Source organism: Podarcis cretensis (assembly GCF_951804945.1).
Source record: "Podarcis cretensis genome assembly, chromosome: 1".
NCBI classification, from domain to species: domain Eukaryota; kingdom Metazoa; phylum Chordata; class Lepidosauria; order Squamata; family Lacertidae; genus Podarcis; species Podarcis cretensis.
The window spans coordinates 107,988,969-108,016,127 of NC_137170.1; the positions used below are offsets into that span (position 1 = coordinate 107,988,969).

Genomic DNA, 27,159 nt, shown 5'->3' on the forward strand with positions numbered 1-27,159 from the left:
CTTGAGGGCATCCATCAGGAAGCCCAGTTATTCTCAGACTCCCTACCCGCCCTAATTGACACGCACCTACCATCTGAGTGCACATGCTCCATATCTGTGAAGTTGTTGCTGTTTGCCAACTTTATTTATAGAACCTGAGCATCTGTAAGGAGAGGTCAGATTGCTCCTTTCCTGAAGAATCAGGTGGCTGCTATCTTTTGATACACATGCTAGGGTTAAGGTCAGTGGTGTAGCATGGGCACAGACAGACAGGTCTCAAGCTTGGGACAAGCATGCACTATGCTTCCCTGTCAAAATGGGGATTGACAGATTTTAATTTTAAGCACCTCGTCATTGATTTGTTTGAGCTATATGCTTTTGAGCACAGGAAACTTAAAGACACTTCCTTCTGGCATCTCATTTTCAGTGCCAATAATGTTTTTAGGTCCTCTATATTATCACACAGGAACGCGGGTTGCACTGTAGGTTAAACCACAGAGCATGGGGCTTGTCGATAAGAAGGTTGGTAGTTCGAATCCCCGCAACGGGGTGAGCTCCCGTTGCTCGGTCCCTGCTCCTGCCAACCTAGCAGTTTGAAAGCATGAAGTGCAAGTAGATAAATAGGTACTGCTCCAGCAGAAAGGTAAACAGCGTTTCCGTGTGATGCTCTGGTTCGCCAGAAGTGGCTTAGTCATGCTGGCCACATGACCCAGAAGCTGTACGTCTGCTCCCTCGGTCAGGGGTCCCTTTACCTTTACCTTATATCATCACACAGCATATGATAACACTGGGCAACAATTTTTTACTTTTTGAATGTTGTCTAGATTTCTACAACTGATTTAGGATATTTTTGCACTGCTGAATCAGGAAATGGCATCCGTTTCTCTCCATCAGGTCAGGTTTTTGTGCTGTGTTGATTTGAAAAAAATCAGATCTTGTGACAAAATCGATTATATTTTTGTGGCCTTATCAGCTTATTTTTGTCAACACATATCATCCTAAATATGTTTTTAAGAGGAAAAAAATGTTTTTCCAACAACATATATTGATTACCTGATAGAAACATCAATTACTGTATACTGAATGGTGGGCATTGATAAAGGTAAGTACACATAAATTGCATTTTGCTTCACCATTTTTCAAACTTTCAAACTTCGTAGGGCGGCTGCCCCATTAACTTAGTTTTGATCCCCCAACATTATGCTTTGCCGCACCAATTTATGGAAGATTTTGAGGTTTTATGACTTCAAACTGATCCCTTTTCGACATAATCACCCAGAACTATCGGACCTGAATACTTCTTGTCATTAAAATAATCATTTCCAATCAAAACAATTATTTGACAAGGCATTTTACCCCCACCAACTTCTTCTTAAATGCTCCACACAAGCGTACATGTGAACAAAAATGTAAAAAAACGACATGTGGCCATAGCTCAAAAACTTGACCTGATTGAGCAAAACCAATGTGATTTTTGGATTCAGCGCATCAGATTCGTCCTAAATCAACTGAAAAAACGCAGACAACAAATTTGTTGTTGACCAGTGTAATCGTCGATAGGTTTCCTTGTTGGGGTAACTGGGAACACTTGGGTGACATAACTTGCTCTTTACACTCTGGAGAAAGATTTTCATAATTTTGTCTCAGGTGTTCTAAATTTTGACAGATTGCAAATTCAGAATGCAAAGAAGGGCTCTCCCTACAGTATAACATTGGTTTGCTGAATCGTTGCTGTTTTTGTTTTTTTGTTTTTTTATTGTTTCCACAATTTTTACACCAATATTCCATGTCACATTTTTACTATTTAATTTAGATCACCAGACCTCCCTCCCTCCCTTCATGGGTTTCTACTTTAATAAGAATTGACTACATATTTTTGTATTACCAACTTCTGATTATTCAAAAATAAAAGAAAAAGCATATAATAAACATTTCACATTACATTCCTGCCAGTAATTTTAAGTGTTTACAATGGTCTTTTAGATAATATTCCAATCTTTTTCAAATACTCGATCTTCATGGTTTCTGATCTTTGCCGTCAATTTTGCCGTCTCTGCATAATCCATCAGTTTCATCTGCCATTCTTCTTTCGAAGGTAATTCTTGTTGCATCATTGCTGCTAATTTGCTCGCCTGCTTTGGTAATATCTCTCTGAATATATCTGCAAACTACTACATTGTGTTAAGGGAGTAAACCCTTTCGGGACACAAACAACAGGGGGAATTAGCTTAAATGTTTGATTATATTGTTGTAGCCCATCCTGGTCCCTTTTTTCCAGTTTGCTAGATCCTTACTAGTTTACATTCCTAGAGAAAATGTAGTCTTTTGAGCTAAGGTGCTTGTGAGAGGATAGACAGAATTGCTGTGGAAGAATGCTCTCTGGCAACATAATCAAGAATATATTCTGTGTTGTTATTTTTTTAGTACAGAATGGTGAAAGAAGCCCTGCATGAACGTGCCAACCTGCTTGAGATCGCACCTCATTTATCTTCTCCTCTGCCTATAATGCTTCCTGTTTACAAGTAAGTCACTTGATGTTTGTTCTGAATTTGCCTCATTTAGGGTGGTTGTTCAATCTGGGTCACTGGGAATGAATTTTAACATGCCCCCCCCCCCCATTATGTTCTTCAGTTTGTGACAGGCTTGCATCCTTGATTGTGGAGGTAAAAATTTCACCATTGCAGTTGCGGATGTCTCGCCTTTTGAGAATACAAATTCTAGAGGGAAGCTTTTTAAAAGGACCTTTGTCCAATTTTGCAGGACAGAGGGGCTGGAGATGTCACTGGGGACATCCTCTCAGTCAGAGGAAGGTGGAAGGTCCATTAAGTCTGAGAGGGACATGAGAGGGGATTCTAAAACTGTTCCTGAATTGGGCAGCTGGTGTTCTTCTTCATGTCTTACTTTGGCTATTGCAAGGGGACTAAGTTTGGGGCCGTCATGTGACGCTGAAAGAATAGTGAGTTGCCTAAGGCCTCCTAATAAGTGTGTGATTCATGTGAGAATTGGAATGGATATATTCTGGTTTGTAATTCAGTCTTGATTTTTTAAAAAACCATCCACCTTACAAAAGTTCAAGGTGGTTCAGAATAAGGACCATAAAATGCAATAAAACAATCACAAAACCAAACAGAGCAGCAGCCCAAGAAATAAAATGTATTGCAGTGTTCTCACGCAGTGTTTTGTCCTTGTACCAACCCTCTAAGATACGTTAGGCTTTAGAATTGACCTGTAGAAGTTACACACTTCGCTTCATGGAAGTGGAGAGATGAGAATGGGACTTCTCCCACACACATCAAACCCACTCTGGTTCTTTTGACTCTTCAGAAATATAGTTGTGGTTTGCAGTATCCTTTCTGAAAGACTATGCAATAGAAACCAGGCATGTGAAATGGTCTCCTTGATTTATCTCCCTCCCTCTGTCTCCTCTCGTAGGTGGTGGCAGCTGCCGTACTACTGGGTGGGAATCAAACTCTATGACCTTGTAGCAGGAAGCCAGTGTCTGAAAAGCAGCTACGTACTTAGCAAATCAAAAGCCCTGGAACTCTTTCCTATGTTGCGGAAGGACAAACTCGTAGGTGCCATTGTCTACTATGATGGTATGTTCTCTTAACTACCTAACAGCTTTTATTTTTTGTTTCATTAGTCTGAAACCAAGACCGTTGCATCTTCATTAATCGGTTTCCTTGCTTGCTTCACTTGTGTGGAGCTAGTTCCTATGCAGCTACTCTCCAGCAGCATGCCTTCTTCTAGGCTGAGTCATGGGTGGTTGGTGGCCCTTCATCATCCACTAGGAAGTGTGCCAAGGGATTGGACCAAATGGCTCTTCTAATGTATTTCATTTCTGCGATTCCAGGGCGTGTTCATATGTACATGTCCTTAACTCATAGACATATATACTGTGTATGTTTATAACTGGCATCTGTGGGTGATAGAGTCACCACAGATCTAACATTTCCTGTCAGAACTTTCCATATCTTCCAGCTTCAACTCAAATGCATTTAACTGCATTTAAGTGCATGCATATATGAACCAGCCCTGTGATTCTAATGAAAAGAGGACAGTATATGTCACATATCTGCCGTCTGTAGAGTAAACTTGTGCTTTCTGAGTTTTGTGGCTCTCCAAGTCTGCTCCCCTGTAAGTGGACTTCTTTGTGTTTCCATCCACAAAGCCTCCGCATCTGCCATAGGTTTGGAAAGATGTTTGTTCGCTATGCATTTGGACATTATTGTGATTGCATTTTGTATGATGGTGCCTGAGGTGAAGGGACAGGTTTCCATTTGTTTGGAAACATTTGGACACCATTTTGAGTCAATATGGCAGACTGAACCTTTCGAAGCTGCAGTGATTTTAACCCCTGCACCAATTTTTAGGTTTGTCAGAGTTCCTGAGCGACGCCAGGTGTGAGGGCACCAGTAGTAAATGTGTGGCAGTTATGGTATACGTGTCAGCCCAACAGTCAGGATCAAGGAGGTGCGGTTAGCCAGCCACCAGTTAGTTTCTTGAGCAAAGAACTCTTCAGTAGCTTCTTTCACTAAACTTGGATGACTCTTCAAGAGCATCCCATCTGCATTTTTGGGCACAAAATGAAATGTTACATGCACATTGAATTGGAGTTGAACCTGCATACATTTTAATAAAGCGATGGGGGGAAGCAGCCTCTACCAAATGTGTTCAGAGATTACTAAAAGCCAAGAAATTCAGTTTGTGATGTTGGAATGCAACTATTTCCACAGCAGGGTGCCCACATAACTACTTTCTTATAGCTCTCTGCCATTCCTACGTACTAAAGGCCAGCCTTGACTGTGAATTTCTTGTCTTTGTGAGACCCACAGAATGCTTTTTGTTATCAGTTTTTCCTCACTGGGTGTTTTTATGGGAACTTCCCCACCCCCTGCCACACTGTTAGGGGCAAGAGTGTATAACCTTGCATTTTCTTTCTTTTAAAAAGCCCCTCTTGTAGCCAGCAAACCATCTTTGCACTAGCAGGATGTCTCTCCGAATGTTCATGAATAAGATGCGCACACATTTAAGCACGAAGGCTGCCTGATGCTTCACTATGCAGCCAGATCCCACTCTCCACAAATCTGGTGCTGTATTGCCAACCCCCTTTTGGGAAGCTTTGCAAAGGCATATTAAATGTGGGATGAGCTGTGATTTGGCTGCGTAGTAAAACAGTCATACAATGGCTTCATTGTGGACCAAGTGGAAATGCAAATTGGGTCAATCTGTGCTTCCCCATCTGACTTGAGTTATCCCAAGTCTGCATCCTAAACTGTAGAGTAGTTCTGTAACAGATACTATCAATTTTCAGTGAGAAGCATCAGTAATCTGAAATAAGCAGTGATGGTTCTTGGTTTGCTCTGTTTAAGAGTACCAGCCTTTCCCTTGCTTCTCTCTTTCTTACCAAAAAGAACTTGAATTAAGAGCAGTCCCCTTTCCTTTCCTTTTGGGCACTTAAATTTTTCTCTTTCCCTATGGAAGAGTTAAGGAAATTGTGGGGGCTCACAGCATGAATTCGAAACTTGAACACTAATTTTCTCTTAACTAAAATAGCCTGTGCCAAATCTCATTTTATAAACAAGGAGTCTGAAATGCTTATAAAAGTATGAGTTTCTTAAGCCGCAAGAACAGCATTGGCTGCTGTGTGCTTTTTGTTTGGGCAGTCAGAGATCTAGTAAGATTGTTGTCATGTCAATAATGAGCAAGCAAAATCTGTTTTGAGGCTAGATTTTTCATCAAATGGTTTGAAGCTCAGTTTGGTTGGTGAGCTGAAGTGATTTACAATAAGAGCAGAGATCCAGTATTGCATCTCTGTGTGTTTTCATAGCAATTGTCTGATATTACTTAACTATAGAAACTGGGAAGTTAAGTTTTTTTTCCAGGAGTTGATTTCTCATTAAGAGCAAGATAACCTCTAATATTGGGCAGGGGGCATTAGCTCAATGGTAATGAGAGATGCTTTGTCCACAAAAAGTCCCCTGGCACCTCTGATTAAAAGAACCTTAAATAGTAGGCCTAGAAAATCCTGCTCTTTCTTTGGCTTTATAATACTTCAATCTGACTTTTGGCCTGATTTTGTTTCCTGGATGGATGACTTGCACTGGGCATCTCCTGGACCACTCAGCATCTTATCAATATCATCAAGAGGTGGCTGTGGTCCTCTCTGATGGGATAAATAGACCAGAGAGTGCCAAAAAACTTCTGTTCCATTTTCATGGCCACTACTAGCCTTTATGGCACCTCAAAAGTCCAAATCATCCACCATACTCTTTAATATCTACATAAAATTGCTAGAATAAGTCATTCAGAGATTTGAACAGAAATGTTGTCAGTGTGCAGGCGACACTCAGTTCTTCCTCTTGTTCCAACTTCTAGATACATAGAGGCTGTGGAAACCCTGAACAGATGTCTGGTGGCAGTTTGGGGATAGATGAGGGCAAGCAAGCTGTTGCTCTTTCCCCTAAAAGACTAGGTTTTGCAACTGGCTGGCTTGCCAGATGTGATCCTTTTTTAAAGAAAGCATGCACTGCCTCACATCTTAGTAAGCCAGCATTGAACCACAGTTCCAAATTTAGGAGGAGCCAGGATCAAAGTGCTGAAGCCAGGGGAGCAGACGAGAGAAAGGAAGGAGTGCGCTTGGTCCATGCATGTTCTGGCCTTTGTAAACCATGCTTGGATTTTCTGAATTTCTGCCTTGTCTGCTGAACTGGTTGAATGCTGTCGATGCCCACATTCCTATAAGCTACATGTGCAGCACATGGCTGCTGATCATATGAATCTAGCCACCCCCACACTCACCCCGACCAGCAAAAAAGAATGTCCAGATATTGATAGTTGTTACTCTCCCGCACAGTGTGTGGGAGCTTGGCTCTGGAATTTGTTGATCATCTAGGCCTGGACTGTTGCCTCAGGAGGGAATAACTTCCTGAATCTTGATTAGCGTGAACCAAGAATTAGCTGCTTATCAGTGGGGTAGCAGCAACTGGTAGGAATCGATGCCTTCCTGCTTTGATGCCCTTTTCTTTTGACCCTAGCTCTAACACCCTTGGTCTATCCCTGTTTCCTCTTTCTGTTTGTCTCAGCTCCCTGTTTATTGCATCCCTCTCTTCTGATCTACCTTCTGCTATCAGTTGCCTTCTGTAAGCCTGAACCATGAGTGTATTTCCCAAAGTTTACTACAATGGTACCTCAGGTCACATACGCTTCAGGTTACATATGCTTCAGGTTACATACTCCGCTAACCCAGAAATAGTTCTTCAGGTTAAGAACTTTGCTTCAGGTTGAGAACAGAAATCGTACTCCGGCGGCGCGGCAGCAGCAGGAGGCCCTATTAGCTAAAGTGGTGCTTCAGGTTAAGAACAGTTTCAGGTTAAGTACGGACCTCTGGAATGAATTAAGTACTTAACCCGAGGTACCAGTGTATTAACATTCAGAAGAGGGGTGGGGACTCTCTATCTGGCCTCTGGTACTGTCCCCGGGCTACACCTCACCAGTTTGGTTCTGTGCCCCTCCTTTTTTGCATGGCTGCAATGCTTCTGTTGTAGACATTGGTTTCTTCATGAACTTTCGCCTCTGGCCTCACCCACCCACAGGCATCAAACTTTGGGTGAGGAGTCAATCAAACAAATAGAAGAAATTTCTTCAGGTCCCTTCTCCTGGGCTGAAAATTGCAGGATTGCTCTGTGGGTGGCCAGCCATCCCTTCCCCCCACAGCCTGGCTTGTGAGCATAGGAAACGGGACACACAAATTGTTTGTGATGCGTGCAAATTGCCACAGCCGTGGGTTGAGTGTGGCGTGCTAAGTGATTCAGCAAACTTATTGGCTCTATGCCCAGGCGGAAACAAACAAAAAGAAATAAAAGAAACCACTTTTTACTAAAAACACACACTACTTTGGATTTTAGCTATCCTGAAAGGTTTTGCTGAAGATAAAAGAAGATTATTTTAAATAAAAAATAAAGGTCATGCAAACTCGACTCTGTTTGCCCCTTGGTTATGCTGAGACAGCGGAAGGCCATTGTGCTGGCATTCTTCAAACCTGGTAGCTGCGTTTAGCATGCCCCAGCCACGTTATCATGATTTGGTACTGAGAACTAGGCACTTGCTCAAATAAAATGTGGACTTTTAGAAAGTGCCAATGAAGTAGCAGCTCGTGCCTTTGTAAAAAAAGTGTTTGGTAACCAGCTTCCCTGGAGGGTTGCTTTGAGAGTGAAGTTTGGAGTGGGCCAAGGAAGGCCCTGACTGCTTCCCACACCCTTATATTACCTGGTGTCATAGAATTGTGCAGATGGAAGGAACCCTAAGGATCATCTAGTCCAGCGGTTCTCAACCTGTGGGTCCCCAGATGTAGTTGGACTACAACTCCCATCATCCCTGAGCTCTGGCCTTGCTAGCTAGGGGTGATGGGAGTTGTAGTCCAACAACATCTGGGGACCCACAGGTTGAGAAAGGCTGATCTAGTCCAATGCAGCGACCCATACGCGGTTCAAACTTGCAACCTTGGCACTAGCAGCATCATGCTGTAGCCAAATGAGCTATCAAGCTGGTTTCCAATACTGTTGCTGCAGATCACACTCCACAGTCTCTCTTGCCCCTCGATGGCCAACTAGGGAATCTGCAGGGGGCTAGATTTGGCCCAGAGGCCTTCAGTTTCTGATTACCTGAGAGTGGACCCTTCCAGTCTTTATATGGTGATGGGACACCTTTGTGCCTCCTCTGTATTCTCTTCCATCTGTTCCAGCTTCTTAGACGTTATAAGACATAAGTTATAATTTGTGTTGTTAGTAGCATCTACTGGCTGCAAAAAGAAGTGCCACGCAGCAGCTATTGTCCCCTTCTTTTACATTGGGTAGATTCAGACCACTAAAGGGTTTATTCTCTCTCTCTCCCCCCCCTCCCCCGCTCCCGGCCAGATCATTTGCTCAAACACTTTTATGCTTGCCTTTAAAAAATGAACTTAAATGCAAAATTGGGTACCAGATCTCCATTCCTTCCTCTCCCACTCTTAATTCCCTAATTATTTATCAAACCAGTGACCTGCCAAGTATTTCATTTTCTACCATATATTCTCGCTTTGTAGGCTGTTGTTGCTCTAGCCTTCTTTAATTGCATTTTAAATTTGTTTATACAGGCAACAACAACAACAAAAAAGCTACATTATAAATGTTGGATGTACCAGCAGCAGCAAATCGCAGACTTTACCAGGGGCTATTCTTGGTCTGTAGAAGCATCAGGAGACCTAAGCATATGTTGGATGTTAGCCTGGGTGTACACAATGTGTCCTATTTATTCAAGGTTTCCTTTGAAGCTGCAACTTACAAGTTTGTTTCTTAGGGGTACATGTCAGACTTCATTTAGCATTTGTTGGTATTCAGATACTGCTGAATAGCAAAAAGGCAACATTTTGGGGGAGGAATGTGGCTGCTATCTGAGCAGTGATCTGTCAGTTTCATTTATGTAGCTCAAGGAAAATTAGTAAAGAGGCACTATGGAAAAACCAACACTGAGATTTCTAGAGGAATTTCTAAGCGATTTCTTTTTTGAAGCAGAGAGAATTTTATTTCAATGTTTTGAAGCTGTAACGTGGGATGCTAGGGAAACAATGTGCAACTTGGTTATTAGAAATAAAAATTACCTCTTAAAAAATAAATACTAAGCGTGCACACAAAGCATTTGCTGGTTTTAATGGCAAGGGTCTTGCTTAGATACTTGATTATGCTTCTGTTAAAAGACTCCCTTTAAAGATTCTAGTTGAAGCATAGGCATGTTTTGAAGACATTGATTTTAGACAATATGTATATAACATCTTTTAAAATCTTGGGAAGATTTTGTAAACAGTTCTAATTTGCTATACTAAGGCTGCAATCCTGTACACACTTACCAGGGAGTAAGTACTAAAGAAACCAATGGGGTTTACTTCTGAGTAGGCACACATATAAACTGTTATATGTGCCTTTTAAGAAATAAGTTCCATTGGGTAAATTCAGTGGTGTTTGTGTGCCAGCGGAACAGACTTCTACTTTGGCGAGGGGGGGGGGAGGAGGAAAGGAAGAGAAAACACTGTTGCATGAGAGGATGCCCATTCTGATCACACACAGACACCATTTTATTTCAGCCAATGCAACTTATTATTATTAATCCATGAATCACTTCCAATGAGGCATCCCAAAATGATTTACAATTTAATATAAAATAAATAAAAACAGTTCAAACTCCTTTAGTAAGCTCTGCCCTGCACATTCTTAAAGAAATAAGACTTAGAAGAAGCATATATTTGAGACTTAAGGGGTTTAAGATATACTAACAAATATGAAACATTTGCATGTATCTGTTTAGAATAGGAGAAAGTTCCTTAATTATTGTCGGGGGGTGTGTGAGTGGTCATGTCACTTTTGAAAAGTGAGACTCTCGCTCATTGTAAACCCTACAAGATTTTTTTGATTTTTTTTTAATGTAGGGGGACAAAAGCACCAAAAAATCAATGGAAAAAAACCTGAAGAACATTCATTAAGCTGTCAGCAGTGGAATAAGTACTTTCCCCCTTCTAGCCTCCTATGGTTGTCTTTCCAGCGTGCGCTGAATTATGAAAAGTTACAGGTTTATAATTTTACTTTTGACTAATTTATAATTTCGAGGCTATCAAGGTATATAATTGGGGGCGCACAGCTCTGTAGAGAACTTGCGCAGTTCTAAAACTTCATACGCTTAATTTCCAGCGTTTTTCTCATTTGGAAATGAAAACAGTGTGACAAGCTGCCATTGAAAAGGTTCCTTGAAGCACGCTCCTCACAATGGAAATATGACAACCTCTTTGGCGGTGCAAATCCACGGGTAGTAAGAAGCAGCAAACCGAGGGAACTGTTATGGGTAGTTAAAGGCAGTGCTGAGACTCAGAATTATTTTGAATAATTCCTATAAACTGGAACTCTTTAGGGGGAAACCTGCACTTACCTGCAGTGAGGATGGCTGTAGATGTGGAGAGCTGATTTCCTGTTTGTGGCGGAATATATGGGAAATGAATCATTTACCGTCGGTTTGCGGCATCTTTATTTTTAATTGAAGGGCTCTTACTACTGTGGTTTAGTGTAAATAGTATGTGGAAGAAGGAAGTCTAAAATTTCAAGTATCCTGATGAATTACGACTGATATTCTGCTTTGGTGCACCTGTTCTTTCCAGTTGTTGTTTCCAGTACCTTTTTGTGGCATTTCATTCCTCAGAAGAAGAATGAAGATCAATTTAACTTAATTTAATAAAATGATGCCCCTCAATCACGAATGCCCTCATGAACATCGTGTAGTCTCCCTTCCGTGTTTGAACTGCTTTTCTCTCTCTCATCCTCTCCTTGCCCCCCAAAGTCACAGAGGGCAGCCGCACATATAAGCATACCTACTGGACTCCTTGTTTTTATTCCTAACAAAAGGCCGGCTCTACATTCCATAGCACCGCGGTTGCTGGAGGCGCCGTTCCCAAAAGCATGCAGATGATAACTGCATCTCCTGCTGTACCTGTAACAATTTAATTGTATAAGTCAGCCCAGTCAAGCATCTCCAGCACATGACTGGGAGACATGAAATTCATTGTCATTATTGTCCCTGTCATTTTGGATCATTATATCCTGCTGTAGAATTTTCCTCACTTCAGTGCTTTTTTTTTTCCTCCAGGAACCGGGGATTATGGCTGAGGTTGGGGTGGGGGCAGGACTGTGAACTACATTTACCTCAGGGGAGCCACAGATTAAATTGGCTTTGCTCTCTGACTTGCTGGATTCATCTATTTGTATGCTGTGAGTTTAAGGTTGGAAATTTACGAGTACCTGAGTGAATTTCCATGGTCCTGGCTTTATTTGGTTTATGCATTATTATTATTATTTTGGTGGAGAACTGAACAGTAAATGCTTGCTCTTCTTCACAAGAATCAAAATGTGGGTTGGCTCTTCTTAACCCATTTTACCCTTAAAAGACCCCACGTTATTCTATAGGAAAGTGACATTATTTGCACGTTACACCACAAATACATCTGTATTCCTCAGCTTGTCATGGCTTCTCAGAGGCAAGATTCCATTGAAGCATGTAATTTATATGTGTGTGTTTTATGCAAACTTAATGGTAGGCCATTAGTTAATATGTATCTTGTTCCATAATGTAGGCATGGTGGTGTCATGGATACTGCTAAGAAAAGAAAAATGCTCTTGTGGGAGGCAGATTTTTTTCTTTTTGGTGCATGAAACTTTGAAAGACTCCTAGCTATTTCCCGAATTTAGAAAACAACAACGAATTGAATAAAAGCCAGTTAGGTGACTTTGTTTTCTTTCTTCATTGTGGTACAGGGATAAAACTTGATTGGGGTAGGGTAGCATTGAAATACTGCCTCAAGGCCCCCCAACCCAAATGCCCCTCTGGTTTGATTTATTACATTTCTAGGCCACTTTTCATTCAAAAGAACCTAAAAGCGGCTTACAAACAATAAATGGCAATAACCTGATGGAACATCACAAACACAGCCTAAATCAGGCATCCCCAGACTTGGCCCTCCAGCTGTTTTGGGACTACAACTCCCATCATCTTTAGCTAACAGGACCAGTGGTCAGGGATGATGGGAATTGTAGTCCAACAACAGCTGGAGGGCTGAGTTTGGGGATGCATGGCGTAAATTATATAGAATAATTAACAAATCACCAGTGAAACAATTACCAATCTATAAAGCACTGTTAACCAAGCAAGAAATAAAAAATAAGCTAAAACATCAGGATTGGAGCAAAAGCAATATGATTTAGCAAATCAATACAGCGTTTAGAATCTATAAAACAATATTAGCAATATTAAGAAAATAGCAGCCGAAAAATAAACTCAGCACTGTTAAATTCATATACACGCTCTCCACACCCTATGACTCATAATCTTTCACTCTGTTCAGCTCATTAAGACCCATATACCCATGGCATCAACTCCTTTCTGAAGGTTCCTTGGGCTGGAGGGTGGAGCAAGGCAGGTGGAAAAAAGCACTGCCCTACTGGCCAACCCAGTGTGTCTCTTCCCTCTCTGCCTCTTCCATGTGCCTGGCCAAGTGACTACAATCATCTTTGCCCCGATGAGCAGAGTTGGGGTGCTAGTTGTATCTGTAAGAGGCAGGAGTTCCCATTGGTGGTAGAAACTGCTACCTGCAACAGCTGCCTTTAAAGAGCCAGGTCTGGGTTCTGGAAGTGAGAAATAAAAGGAAGGTGCTGGAATGGCTTCATGTATTGATTGGAACTCCCCTTCCTCAATCCCTCCTTGCCCTGCCCGCATTGTTGCCAGGCATTCCAGTGGAAATTAAGATATCTAATCATTCTGATTTTACCTGATTATATATGTAGCCTTTTTTGTGTGGGAGAATTCACCCTTAAGGAACATGGGTAGCACTGGTCAGTACCAACACAAATAAAGTTGCTTTGATGCGTATTAGACCTAGTTGACCCATAGTACAGAAGAAGTCAGTATAATAAATGCTCCAGTTGTATATAATTGCTGTTCTGTCTTTTTGGTGTGGAATTGGCCCTTGCGTATTTGATAAAAACCCTGATTGGGTGACCTGTTGCTGGGGACCCTAACTGAAGTGGCTACAAAGAAGGCCAAGACATTAAAATCTCAGGTGTTTATTGAACTTTGAGCATGAAAGGTTTTGCTGTTTGGGATAAAATCTCCCCTCCCCACCACCTGAAAAACTGATTGCATTTAATGGTTGCTACTTATTTAAAGTTCAGTCCCCTGCCACGAGTTTATTTTTGAGCAATTGACGTTATTTGACTGCATCTTTGGGGCTGCTGCTGTTCATTTTGCTGTTAACCACCTAGCACAACAGGCACACACCAATAACCTCCTTTGTACATATCCAGAGCTTCCATTGGTTTGTAGCTCCCTCACATGCATATGTAGGTTTTTAAAGCTGTTGGTCGTCCATATGCTTTTTCTGTGAACCACAAATATAACATCAGTGTATGCATGGCAATCACACTGCCACGTTATGTATGGAATTGTCCTCAGTTTTTGGCGCTGCCATGACTGGTTCTATTTAAGTTGATGTATAAATATTTCTACCACACTTAATCGCTTTCAGTCTCTGCTGGCTAAATTCAATTACAGTGGACCCTCCGGATACGAATTAAATTCGTTCTGGGTGTCCGTCCGCAACCCGAAAAGTCTGTAGGCAGAGGTGCCGCTTCTGCGCATGCACACAGTGCGGTTGAGTGCTTCTGCGCACGTGCACAGCACGCAGAGCGCTTCTGCACATGCACAAAATGTGCAGAATGCTTCTGTGCAAGCGCACGCAGCGAAACCCGGAAGTATACACTTCCAGGTTTGTCGCGTTCATAACCCGAAAGTTACGTATCTTCTATAATTGTAATAAATAAATACTCTGCTTAAGGTGTTTCCCCCCTTCTTTTTGTTGCTTCCTTTTCCTGCAGCGAGCAAGGATTCCTCATTATTTATTTAGAAACTACCACATGTCTCCAGTGAGTGATGAAGTCACTCTGCTTCATGAAGAGTAATTCTGCATCTTCCATATATCTCTGACATATTACCTCCTGTCTCTTTTTATACCCTTAGATCATAATTCTGGTTTTAGTTGGTTTGGATAAGGTCACGTAAGAGGAAGTAATTTCCTTGATGTCCTATGAAGTGGGCAATAGTTCATAAAACTATTGGCTCCACTTGAGCAATTGTGATATGAGACGAGATACGAAAAATAGCTATTGACCAATTCCAATGGAAAGAAAATGCTTGCGCCTGTGTGTGTGTTTGTGTTTGTGTTTGCGTTGTGTGTGTGATGCAAACATAAAAATGCAACTTTTGTTCTCACTAATGCTTCTCACAGAGAATTAGAAAGCTGTGATTTGGTATGCATGTAGGCTGACAGGCTGGTTGTTTGAAAAGTCTGCAAATGGGACATTTTAAATGGAGTGGAGCCTTTACGTGGCCAACAACACAGTCCAAGCCGAGTTTCCCATGGGCTCAGCAGGGTTGTGAGAGTTTGCATTAGAGAGAGCTGGGGGAGGTTTTGCAGCAGCCCCAAATTCATGTCTGCTCTAGGCAAGCAGTTGGGTAGAAGAAGATGGGCGTCTCTCCTCACAGTCTTCCGAAATCTCCAAGTTGCATCAGAATAGAATTTTAATGGCAGCCGGAATTGTATCTCTAGTTGCAGAATTCAAGCTGCGTTGTGACTTTTCGTCTATACCAGCCTTTGTCCACCTGATGCCCTCTGGATGCACTGACCTGCAGCTCCCATCAGTCCCAGCCAGAATGGCCAGGTTGGCAAAGACTGGTCTGCATGTGTGCATATGTGCGCGCACACAAACACACAAAATTTATATAAAGATTTCTATACACACAAGATGTGTTAATTATCCCTTGTTTAATAATGTGCACTGACATCGCCACATTTGTCCAACATTGTAGCATGGCCACAGAAAGGCTGTCAAGACATTTTTCATTGTGACATTTTAGCGTGCCTTCCCTAAACTGGCACTGACAACATTTTGCTTTCATTTTAACACTATGCGTTTACTTACCCTGACACTGCAATAAGATGCCTTTGACAAGTTGAAGGCTGATACAAAGGAAGTGGGGTAACAACATAATTAAAAGCCAACACCACCAAGTAAATCCTAATTCTGATCTGCCCCTCGCAACTCGCCCCCCTCCCCATGAAGACAAATTCATTATCTGGGAAGGCCTCTGGCATTGCACTTCTAAGTGCCTGAGCAGTGATTCACACCTGGTGTCATGCTAGTCATTCCTCTCTGACTAGATACCACTAGAATATCATTATTTTTACCTTTGATACAAACGAAGATAATACCTTTTTCATTGGATCAGTTTCCAGTTATTAAAGCTTTCAAAGTACATTGAATTCCCCATCAGCAAACCAATATCCCGTGCATCGGTAGAATACATTTAAAGCCCTCTTAAAATTGTGGCTCTGTGAAAAGTCTCCTAACAACCCTCAGCTCCCTTTGCAATTTACAGTTTGATCAGTAAGAGCATGAGGCTCTTGATCTCGGTCGTGGGTTCGAAACCCACGGTAGGCAAAAATAATCCTAGACTGTAGGGGATTGGACTAGATTGCCCTCGCCATCCCTTCCAACACTACAGTTCTATGATTCTATTATTATTATTTGAGGGAAACCATGACTGTGAACATGCATAGGAGTGCTTTTAAATGTATGGTGTGGATCTGACCTTTGTTTTGTATAAAGCTCTTTTCATTTTACCATAGAACTTGCCCAAACTTCTCCAGTAACATGCTGGTTTTTGTTTTGTCTGAGGTCTCCCTATTAGGCTAACAGGCGGAGACATAATTGACAAGTCAGTGACAGAAGATTAGGGAAATAAAATGGTCCTGAGCTGTCTGTAGAACCACATCTGCTGAGTGGCTAGCGAAAAGGCGATGCTCCTCTTGACAGAGTCAAGACATGCATTCTTTCCTACATTTATGAGACATTGAAAAGGAACTAGTAACAGCCAATGCTCCTTTTGCGAGAAGCAGTCTCTGTTGACTCTAAGGAAACTGGGACATTACAGAGTCTTAGAGGGGGGCAGAAAGGCTCTGTGGGTGTGTGAATGTTGGGAGTGTGGAGCTGGGTCAGATATTTGTGAATTATATACAGAAGAACATGAGCCGTGATAGAAAATGTTTCCTTTGTTGGTCAACGGATTGCTGATCTCAAGAATTCCCATTTACACTGTTTGGTCCCTTCTGCCTTACTAAGCTATAAAAAAGCTATACTAAGCTAGGACTCTGGGGGTTGCTGTGCATTTTATCTTTTTAATAGGTTCACTATGCACTTTATTCTGATGAATATGTACCCTGTAAATCTATCTATCTATCTATCTATCTATCTAGATACAGATAGGCTGCTTCTGCCTTCAGCTGCTCCACTGTAAATCTGCAATGAGATTTACATCATAATCGCAGATAGAATTCAATGCGGAATCACACCAAGATTGTCCTGATGATCCTGACTGAAAACTTATGTGAATTGTAGCCTGGTCAATACACAGCGAAGGCTAAAAATGGAGCTGGTTGGGAAGGAAGGTTGAAAGAGAAGCTACAGTTACATTGGCCACAATTATTAAGAGGTTCTCCCCCCCCCCCCCGAGTGCAACCCTGTACTACTCGGCTCACAACATTTTGCTGAGTCCTCCTGGAAAGGCTTTCTGGTGGGGGGGGGGGGCGCAGTTCCTGGAGGCTTCGGTGGGGAGGATGAGGAAAGAAAGGTTCATTGCGCAATATTGCATTCTGCATGTGCAGCGTTGGGTAGCACACAGAGTTATTTAAAAAGACATTTTAATTTTTGAAAAACGAAATAGTATTCCCTCCCCTTTAAAAAGTGGTTTTTCCCCCTCCGTCCTGTTTTATGTAATCCCCCTCCTCACAGATGGCTTTTGTTTGTATTGTCCAGTCACTTGCAAGCTTTTGTTCCGAATGGTTTTGGCTTGTTCAGATCTTTTTGGGACAAATTAAGCATTCTGTGCTGTGATTTTTTGATATAAAAAAATCTGTCCGATCTGTCCTGAGAGGTGACAGAGCTAAAAGAAGAAGAAGAAAAAGGAGAGGTGAGGAGGGAGGACATAGACAAGAGCAGCAGCTAGCAGAGGGTAGAGTGTTAAGTGGACATGTGTTCAGGGCAAGTGCTGTGCTTTTACAATTCCTGCTACTTTGCCTACAGGTTTGCGGCTGTAGGCTTGAAGACAGCTGACTCAGCTCTTTACTATGAAAGAACACTGAATTATTTTGACAGCCCTGTTCTTTTATTTGTATATCTTCTTTCAGACCTGATGGCAATTTTTAAAAAAGACTTTCTGAATCTAAGAGTTATTACTGAAAGCAAAACAAAAACAAAATTGTCTGCAACCACAAAACATTTATCTTAGTCTTACCTACAATCCCATTGGTACACTAAAACTATATCTATCTTTCCATCTATCTATCTATCTATCTATCTATCTATCTATCTATCATCTATCTATCTATCTATCTATTCTATCTCTCTATCTTTCTGTATTTTTAAAAAACAGATTCTTCTGCTTCTCTTCTCAACTTGTCGTCTCCCATAATATTTTGGTGCCGATTAATACTAATGGACCATTTGCTTTATTTTCTTTGTTGCATGGTCTGTATCTCCTTTCCGAATAGCCCAGCATGGAACTCAGGAGATACAGAAGCACCATTTTATTGTATTATGTTATTTATTTAATATTTATATGTGCTTCTCGTTAACAAAGCTTGCCTCCGAGCAGTGTACAAGGATAAAATTTAAAATACATTAAAACAAATTAAGCACACACAAAAGTAGAATCACAGATGCCAAAGACAGTTGGTCAGTGCTGATAGTTGGGGAAAGTCTGAGCAAACAGGGTGAGTTTTCACTAAGAGTGGAAATCACCCAATAACCCATTCCACCCAAATTGCAGAAAAAGAGGGCATTTCAGAGGGTAGGAGCTGCTAAGGAGAAGGCTAACTTTTGTTCTGCTACCAAATGGGCAGGTTGCAACACTATCAGCAAGGTCTCTTGAGGATCTCTGTGATCTACTGAGTCTCTATAGGGAAGGTAGTTTTTCGGGAAACCAAGTTGCTCAGGGTATACATTAACAACACCTCTAAGGGAATGGCTAATGAAGTGTCTTCAATTAGTCGTCATGAACAAATTGATTCATGCATTTGTTTTTATAGGAGGAACGGTGTGTTTTATAAGTCAACATTTGTTAAGAGGCGCATCTATTTTGTGAATTATTGTAATGCAAATTTTCAAAAAAAGGCAGACTTGAAATTTTAAAAATTACATAAATTATGGGGTTTGTTTGTTTATTATTTAATCCAGCCTCAAAAGAAGCAGAGGGCTGTGTAGCTAACAGTTCTTTCAACACAGGTGTGATATGTGTGCTGGCACCAGTCTGCTCAGTATCCTGGCTACCCAATTGTGCAGTTTCTGAACCAACCTTAAGGGTCGTCCTACAGAGGGAGCACATTATAGCCAAGCATTGAATATTAAGGGGAACTGTAGGCAGGGTGATGCCATGGCTCCCCTCTCTTGTTCCCCTCTGAGAAGAACTTGAATTTGTAGCCACATATTTTGAATCTACATAATTTGGATCTACATACTGAGGCTGCAACCTTATGCATGCTTACCTACAGTGAGTTCTACTTCCAAGTAAACAGCAGGACCAACTGTTATAAGCCCTATGCTTTTTAAACTTCCCTCAGGGAATCCTTTCCACAGCGAACCACATCTGCCAGGTCTAGGGTAGGCCCAACACTCTGAGGTTGCAGATTTGCTATTTCAAGAACAATTAAATAGGGCTGTCAGTCAGGTATACATGGCAAATATCTAAACCCTTTTGCTGTCCTCTCTAACTGGCCATCCTACCTGTCTCTCTGGACATGTTAGCATTATTATGTAGCCTAAAAAACACAAGCATAACAAATGCTCCTGGAGTATAGTGCTGCTTTTATTTCTTTCTTTTTCCTTCCTGTATTTGTAGGCTTCTGTTCAGGGTTGTCCCTCATAAGGTTCTCAACACTTTAGGAAAAATAGCAGTGATTGATGACATTGCAAGTCATAAAATAATTAAAGGAATGGCTGAAGCCCCATTAATACATCTGAAAATCACCACGGCAGCAGATAAAAACAGTATTGACAGACCTAAAACAAGCGTAAAAGCAGGCAACAACAACAAAACCCCCACACGAAAGACTAGTGACCGTAAATCACCAGCATAAATCTCCCATTAAAAGCAGTACAGAATAATAAGCAAAGCCTTCAGTGCCTGTTTAAAAGTAAACATTGATGAGCCATACATACCAACCTAGGAAGGGAATTCCATAGGCATGGGGCCACCACTGAAAATGCTCTGTCTCTTGTGCCCATGTATCTGTCAGTTATTGGTATCAAAACCACATTCAGAATCTTGGGTGCCTGTTTTAGGCTTGTACTGCTTCGGCCTATAATGTTAAGATACATATATGTGTGCTGGCCTTCATACCTTGAGGAAAATCTCTTGTCTTCTGTGATAGCATCTTTTGCCCTTCCTGTACTGAAATGGCACCCTAAGTTATTCTGGTTGACATGGCAGGGCACCTGCTTTACAAAGATAGCAGTGAACAAGAGAGATGAAGGGGAGGATCAGACTCTCATCAACAGAGAGAAGCATTGGCTATTATAATACTTGGGCACTCGGCGTTCTTCATGTGTGGGGACTTGGGGCAGTGTATCACATCACCTCAGTATAGGGGTGGGGGACTGGATCTGAGCCAGTGTGCAGGATCCTTATCTTCTCCACCCCTGCAGGCCAAGTTTGACAGATGGGTGGGGCCCACTTCTGCCATCCTGGTTTAACGTTAAGCTAGCTGATAGTGCTTTCAAAGTCTCGCGCACAGCACTTTGCCATCTCCAATGCTGGAGCACTGTTGACAGAGCCTGCAAACCCCAACTGCTTCTTTATCTGCCTTGCACCTGGCGCCATATGTGATGTTGGGTGTAGGACCGGTGGGCCTGGCCTGGCCAAAAGGCCTCAGGAGCCAAATGGAGAGGCCTGGCAGGGCTGTTTAGGGCTGGAGGTTCCCCACCACTGCCTCAATGCATAAAACCTGTGTTCTAAGCTTGTATCTTTAAAAAAAAAATTTAAAGTTTTTATTGTTAAAATAATTCAGCATTAATACACACATATTTCGAATATACAAACATACATTTCATACAATCCTTAAAAATGTTCAAACATGCCTATACTCAATCCCACAGATAATTCCTTTTCCCATCACCATCCACCACCCCTCACCCCACCTTTGTGTTAGACTTCCAGTCTACTCAATTGCAATTTCTTTCCACTTCTATTACTTTCTTTCACACACATTTAACCTAATTTCATGCTTCTTTTTCTATTACACATTGTTATCCATCTTATTTAGTATTCCAGTATTTAAAACGGAACTTGTTTATTCTAATAGGAGTTCTGATTTTTCAATTTGGTTTTGCAAGTATCCTTTAAACACCTTCCAGTCCCTGTCTATCTTCTCTTTTGAGATACTTCCTATTTCTCCCATTGTTTTGGATATATTGTAGTACTCCAATAATTTGGCAAGCCACTCTATTTTTGTTGGTATAATACCACTATTCCAATTTTTCGCAATCAGTAGCCTTGTGGCTACTGTTGCGTATAACTATAATGCCTTGTTTTCTTCCTTTAGATTTCCTGGTACTATTCCCAATAGAAAACCTTCTGGTGTTTTCCTAAATGAATATCTGAACATTTTTTTCATTTCATTATATATTGTTTCCCAAAATTGTTTGATGTTTAAACAATTCCACCATATATGTATCTTAGCTTGTATCAGAAGAAGTGTGCACATGGCTGGTGGCGATTTAATGCCTTGTTATGATTGCCTTGGGATTTGCGGCTTAACTGTTTCTGAGCAGAATTCTCCCTGTCTCCCAGCAGAAACCCTTCCATGCGTCCCCCCCTTCTATTTTCTTTTAACTGACTTGTCTTTCCAGAGGAGGAAACCAGTCTTTCCTCCTTCTGTCTGTCAACTTAATCATCCATGAACAGAGATAGAAGAGGCTCCTGTCTGTAACAGGGCAGTACTCCTAAGAGGAAAAGCTTCTGCAGAACCAGCTAGGGCTTTGCTGGCCAGCCAGACCTCCAGAGGGCACCAGTGAAAGGGGAAAGTAAACCACAAATGTTGCTGAAAGCAGTTTTGCAGCTGTTGCCCCCAGAATAGATACTCCCGCAGATTTGCCACCAGTAATGAATTTTCAGCTGCTACTTGGCCAGTTCTGTAGTGGACACCATTCAGAGGAGAAAGGAAAAACATCATGGGAAGGGTGTTTTAAGCCACTGGCTGCATTCTGAAGCCTTGCAAGTTGTTGCGGGAGAGGGACTGTGAGCAACTTCATGGGATGGGTTTTTCTAGGACCAAGGTGAAATTGTAAAGCTCCCTTGTTATTTTTGTTATTGGGTGTTGTTTAAGTAATCATCTTATATGTATAGTCATGAAATGTTACAATTTTTGGTTAGTTATTGTGCTGTTTTGCTCTGTTATTAGGTAATTATTTTTGTACCGTTTGATTTCCAAGTGTGTTGTTTTCTCTGTTGTAAGCCGCTGTTGCGGAATACAAATAAAATATATGAATGGATTATTAACTCCTTCAGTTATTTGATGCCAGAACTTACTCGAATTCTGGCGTGTGAGAGGGATTCTTGGAAGAATAAAGTAGGGTCATGTTGGAGTTTGAAGAACACCTGTAAGACTTTGGGCCCAGTTTTACAGGTCTCCTGGTTCTATTTGGTGTAACTAGCAAAGATTACAGCACCTTTAAGGGATGCACACAATTCATGTTTTCCCTGTGTGACCTTCCATGGCGAGACATGGATCTGGGTCATGTCTTTATGCACTCTGCTTTGGTATGGCTATGCCAAAATCACCCTTGATTTTCGTAGCACTGCTGAATTTGGGATGGTTGGTAACTTTTGTTACAATAACTTTTGTTTTAACAAATCTCACTGAGATTGGCAGTTTGAAGAAAAGTCTCCTTATGGCAGGAGAGGAGAGCAGAGTTCCTTGTTTGTAACCACAGTGATCCAAATGCCATAACAATCCAAGCCAAAGACTGGTTATGAAACGCAAAGGGGATCCAAGCTGTGGGGTGGGGTGGGGAACCCCTTTGATTTATCCCTTTCCCAGTTGCATCTGCTGTCTCTTTTGAGAAACTTTGCTGCCCTTTTACCTAAACAGAATCATAGTAAGAAACCCACAAGGCTCTTTATTCCCTGAGCATGTCTTGCTATTTTTAAAAGCTGTATTTCCAGTAAGTGGGTTACAGGTCCTTGTTAAATAGCATTTCACCAGTGAGAATATAACTGTAGTAGTTGCTGTAATTTACCATTGCTGAAATGTCCTCCACCTATTTTGGAAATCCTTCTGAATGTTAGAAGGCTTGTTTGTAGTTGTGTGTATATTTTGGCTTTCAAACAACTAAAGAGCAGCTCTTCATGCAGATTTCTAATTGTTCAGATCAGGCATCCCCAAACTCGGCCCTCCAGATGTTTTGGGACTACAACCCCCATCATCCCTAGCTAACAGGACCAGTGGTCAGAGATGATGGGAATTGTAGTCCCAAAACATCTGGAGAGCTGTTTGAGGATGCCTGGTTCAGAGGCTATACATCCAAAGGGAGAATTTTAGCTCCTTTAAAAAACTAAACTTGCATGCTACCAATCTGCTTCTGGATACTTTCTGCATAACCTGATCCTATTCCATTAATTTATCGTGTGGCCTATTAGCTCTCTTTCTTAGTGTTGGGGAGGTTGCCATTTTTATTTAATTTATTTATAGTTTCTGATCTTAATCTCACTGTCTCCAGGCAGCTGAAGTGACAAGCAATTTTTTAATATATACATGTAATGGAACAATATCAAAATAAAATCAAAACCTTCTGTTTTTTAAACAAAAGCTATTGTTCCCAGCTCCCTTGATTTTTTTTTTGTATGCTTTGGGGTTTTGTTTTCCCTAGGCCCTATTTAGCTTGCTTAAGCTTTCCTCGGTGGACTTCGTCCACATTGGAATGAGAAGTTTTGAAGCCGTATAAGAGTTCTGGGAGCCATTGATCCTCCTCCTACGTTTTTGCCCTTTTGGTTTTCGAAACGGATTGCTCGCATAGCGGCTGGGTGTTACTCTGGCAGAATCGGAAGGGGCCGAACTTTACATAAATCATTTATACTGAACGCTTGGTATGCTGGCAACATAAATCAACAGCAGTATCCATTACCATTCATTCACCCCCCCCCATTTTTTTATCAGTATTATCTTGATAGAACCGATCCCAACTCGTGGGCATGCTGAACTCTGCCGTCGGAACTCCAGCACTTTGTAATTAATTATTCTGGGCACACAGAGCTTGGCCCTTGCTACGCAGAATAATTGCTCCCAGCCAATATCCAGGGTTTTAACTTCAGTGGCAATAATAAATAGAAAGTCTCAGGTGATGCCACTATTTTAAAGTAATTAATCATTTCCATTCTTCTTGCTCTCCCCCTCCCTTCCCCCCGCCAATGCTCTCTCTTCCATGTTGATTTCCCCCCCTCTCTCCTCCTCAACTAGGAAGATTCTGTAATAAATCTTTAATGATATATATGTTAAGAGTGATCTGTTAACTAAACCTCCTTGGGTTCTTTTTTTCTTTGTGTGTGTTCAACAAGATTTTATTATACACACACACACATACCCCCAACCCTGTGAATGCTATTAGTTGCGAACTTAAAATGTGCATAAAATGAATGTCTTTTTCACTGGCAGCAGAGGCTTAGCAGTGGAATCCCTGAAAGATCATTGCTTGCTTCCTTTTTTAAAAAAAAAAATTAATGTCATGCAGTGTGTGTGTGCTATTAGAGATTGTTAATTAACACCAGTGGGGCCGTCAAAAAACAAATTATTCGAAGATGCTGTATTAATGCCCAATTTGGAGAGGGGGGCAGGGGTTGGTTATAGAATCCTCCTCCTTCCAAAACAGAAAGCGTGTGGTTTGTTTTCATGTCAGGTCCTTGACTGAACAAATGCAAATCGCTCGTTTTGCAACGTATAAAAAAAACACATTGCTTGGACAGTAATCCCAGCAATTTGCAATTGTTTAAAAAAATAACAATCGTACAAATACGCTGTTGAGAACAATTGAGATGAATGCCCTGCCTTGCCAAGAGAAGACATTACTCTAAACAATTCTTGGTAGACCTGACCAGCCATCACATAGATTCGGTGTGACAGGGACAGATGTGACAGATCCGTTCTGACACACTTCCATACCACAAGTCAGTGGCTTGAGGTGACTCATGTCCTTCCCTTGATTCTGCCCCCTGCTGCAGGACAACACAACGATGCACGAATGAACCTTGCCATTGCCCTCACCGCTGCCAGGTATGGGGCTGCCACAGCCAATTACACTGAAGTGGTGCGCTTGCTGAAGAAGACGGATCCAAAGAGCGGGGCCAGCCGCGTCTGCGGCGCAAGGTGCAGGGATGTTCTAACAGGTAAGCAGCCTTCGCTCCCCTGTGGTATTTATAGAGCCCCTTTGCTTCCTTTTACCTAACAGCAGGTACTTTGCCTTGGCCCACACACTCACAAGGCACCTTGCTTCGGCTGTACTTTTCAGAGACGGCGTTTCTAACGCTTGTCTCCTATGGTTCGGTGGATTCTGGCATTCCACTGGCATTCTTCCACTTCCCTTAATGCATGCGGTTTAGAGGACACAGTTGTTTTCCTGGATGAAGCACAGCTGTCCACAGATGCTGTGGTCCCCCCCCCCCCACATTTCCCTTTCTGTTTAAGGAGACAGAAATCTTTATTTATTTATTTATTTTCCCTTACGTTAGAAAGAAGAAGTTAAGGAGGGGGAGTGCAGCAGGAGGCTGGAGTTTGTAAATATCACTTAACTGACAAAGGAGGCATATTTCCAAAGTGCAGTGGCATGTCATTAATGCCAATCATCTTTAACTTCTGTCAGGTTTTCATTCAAATCCTGGTGCTTTGGCAAGCTAAGCCACGCTTTACATCCAAGCCCTTCTGTCAAGAAAAGCTGACGTCGTAAAATAACCGTGTGGTGTGCATTCAGTCATAGTACCATCTAACAAATTTCAGGGTTTAAGAATGCCATTAAACAGAGAACTCGATAAATAAAAGTAAAATCGGGAGAGGGGAATCTTCTGCCACTCTAGATTTTATCTGAGAGGATTTCTCTCTCTCTCATTTTTTTCTTTTCTTTTTATTAAAATTATCCTCAAAATTATTTTCTGCATTTTGGTAACAATACTAAGCTTCTGCGGTGTGCTGTGTGTGTGTGTGTGTGTGTGTGTGTGTGTGTGTGTGTGTGTGTGTTATGTGCATGTGTGTGTAGATAAATACACACACTTCACAATAGGTTAACTTCATAGATAAATTAATAATCCAGAGAGTCAGTGAACAGGGAAACAAATGGAGTATGTGATTGATGCTGTTTTCTTTCACAGGGCAGGAATTTGATGTCAGAGCCAAATGTGTTATCAATGCTACAGGACCTTTCACAGACTCCGTGCGGAAAATGGATGAGCAGAAAGTACCAAACATCTGTCAGCCAAGCGCAGGCGTTCATATTGTGATGCCTGGCTATTACAGGTAACGATATTCAAAAGCTAGATCATTTATAACAATCGGAAGAAGTGTGTCCAGTGTAGAAAATAAAGTTGTAGAGAGAGAGAGAGACTTGCTGCTGTTAATAGTGCAGTGAATGCAAGCTTTTATTTTCCGTTCTCTCCCCCCCCCCCCTCCTCATTTTTGGTTTAGCTCAGAGGGGGGAAATGCTCTTACTGAGTACACATGGTACAGCCCTCCCCGTAACTCTGTCACCTTTTGAATGCTCAAAAGAGCGTTGCTTGTGTGTTGCCATGCCAAAATCTGCCTCTGGAAGTGGAATGCTTTCATATCAAGGGGAAGGCTTGACTGGTTCAAACTAAAGTGGGTAAGGAAGATGCTTTCTCACCTGCCTAATCTACTTCACCCCTGCTTCCCACTTAAATACTGGAGCATTTCATTTGTGCGACTGGCAGCAAGCGCCTTTGGAAGAACAGAAAGTGGGCAACTTTCTGCAGGGATTTCTTTCTTTCTTTGGCCATGCCTCAGTTGATCTTTTACCTCTAACCACTGCTGTGTCCTCCTGCTCCTCCCTGAGTCAGCGGCGGAGCAAGCTGATTGGGCGCCTGGGCATCATGCCCTCTGCCCAGGGGCGGGACCTCCAAGGAGTCTGCCTGTCTCCTCCCACTCAGTCGCCCTCCAGCTGAGGGGGAGGCAGCAGGTGAGCTGTTAGGGGCAGCGCAGAGCATGTAGGAGCCCAAGCCACTGCATCACTCCCAGGAGAGATGCGTGGCTCTGGTGTGCTGCAGGCCCTGCGGTGAGTCCCGCCTGGTATTTTGTCACCCCACTCAGTGGTGACACCTAGGGCGGACCACCCCCTGCCCTGAGTATCATTTATTTGTTTGTTAAATTTCAAATGAGGGTGGTTTACAATATAAAAACACAAAAATACATAACATAGTAACAAGCAATAACAATTCCCAGCCCAGTTTAAAAGGCCATCGATTGTTTAATAAGCCAAAGGCCTGGGAGAAGAGGAATATTTT

At 41.9% G+C, this 27,159-nt stretch overlaps 1 protein-coding gene across 3 annotated transcripts in view; it reads left to right on the plus strand.

The window, feature by feature from the left end:
* Positions 1–27,159, plus strand: part of GPD2 (glycerol-3-phosphate dehydrogenase 2) — a 92,111-nt gene that overhangs the window by 34,966 nt on the left and 29,986 nt on the right. For all 3 annotated transcript variants that reach the window (XM_079978356.1, XM_079978357.1, XM_079978358.1), the window contains exons 5-8: positions 2,404–2,501; positions 3,412–3,575; positions 24,874–25,038; positions 26,014–26,158. In XM_079978356.1, the coding sequence (XP_079834482.1) occupies positions 2,404–2,501; positions 3,412–3,575; positions 24,874–25,038; positions 26,014–26,158 (572 nt within the window). The remainder of the gene's footprint in view (positions 1–2,403; positions 2,502–3,411; positions 3,576–24,873; positions 25,039–26,013; positions 26,159–27,159) is intronic.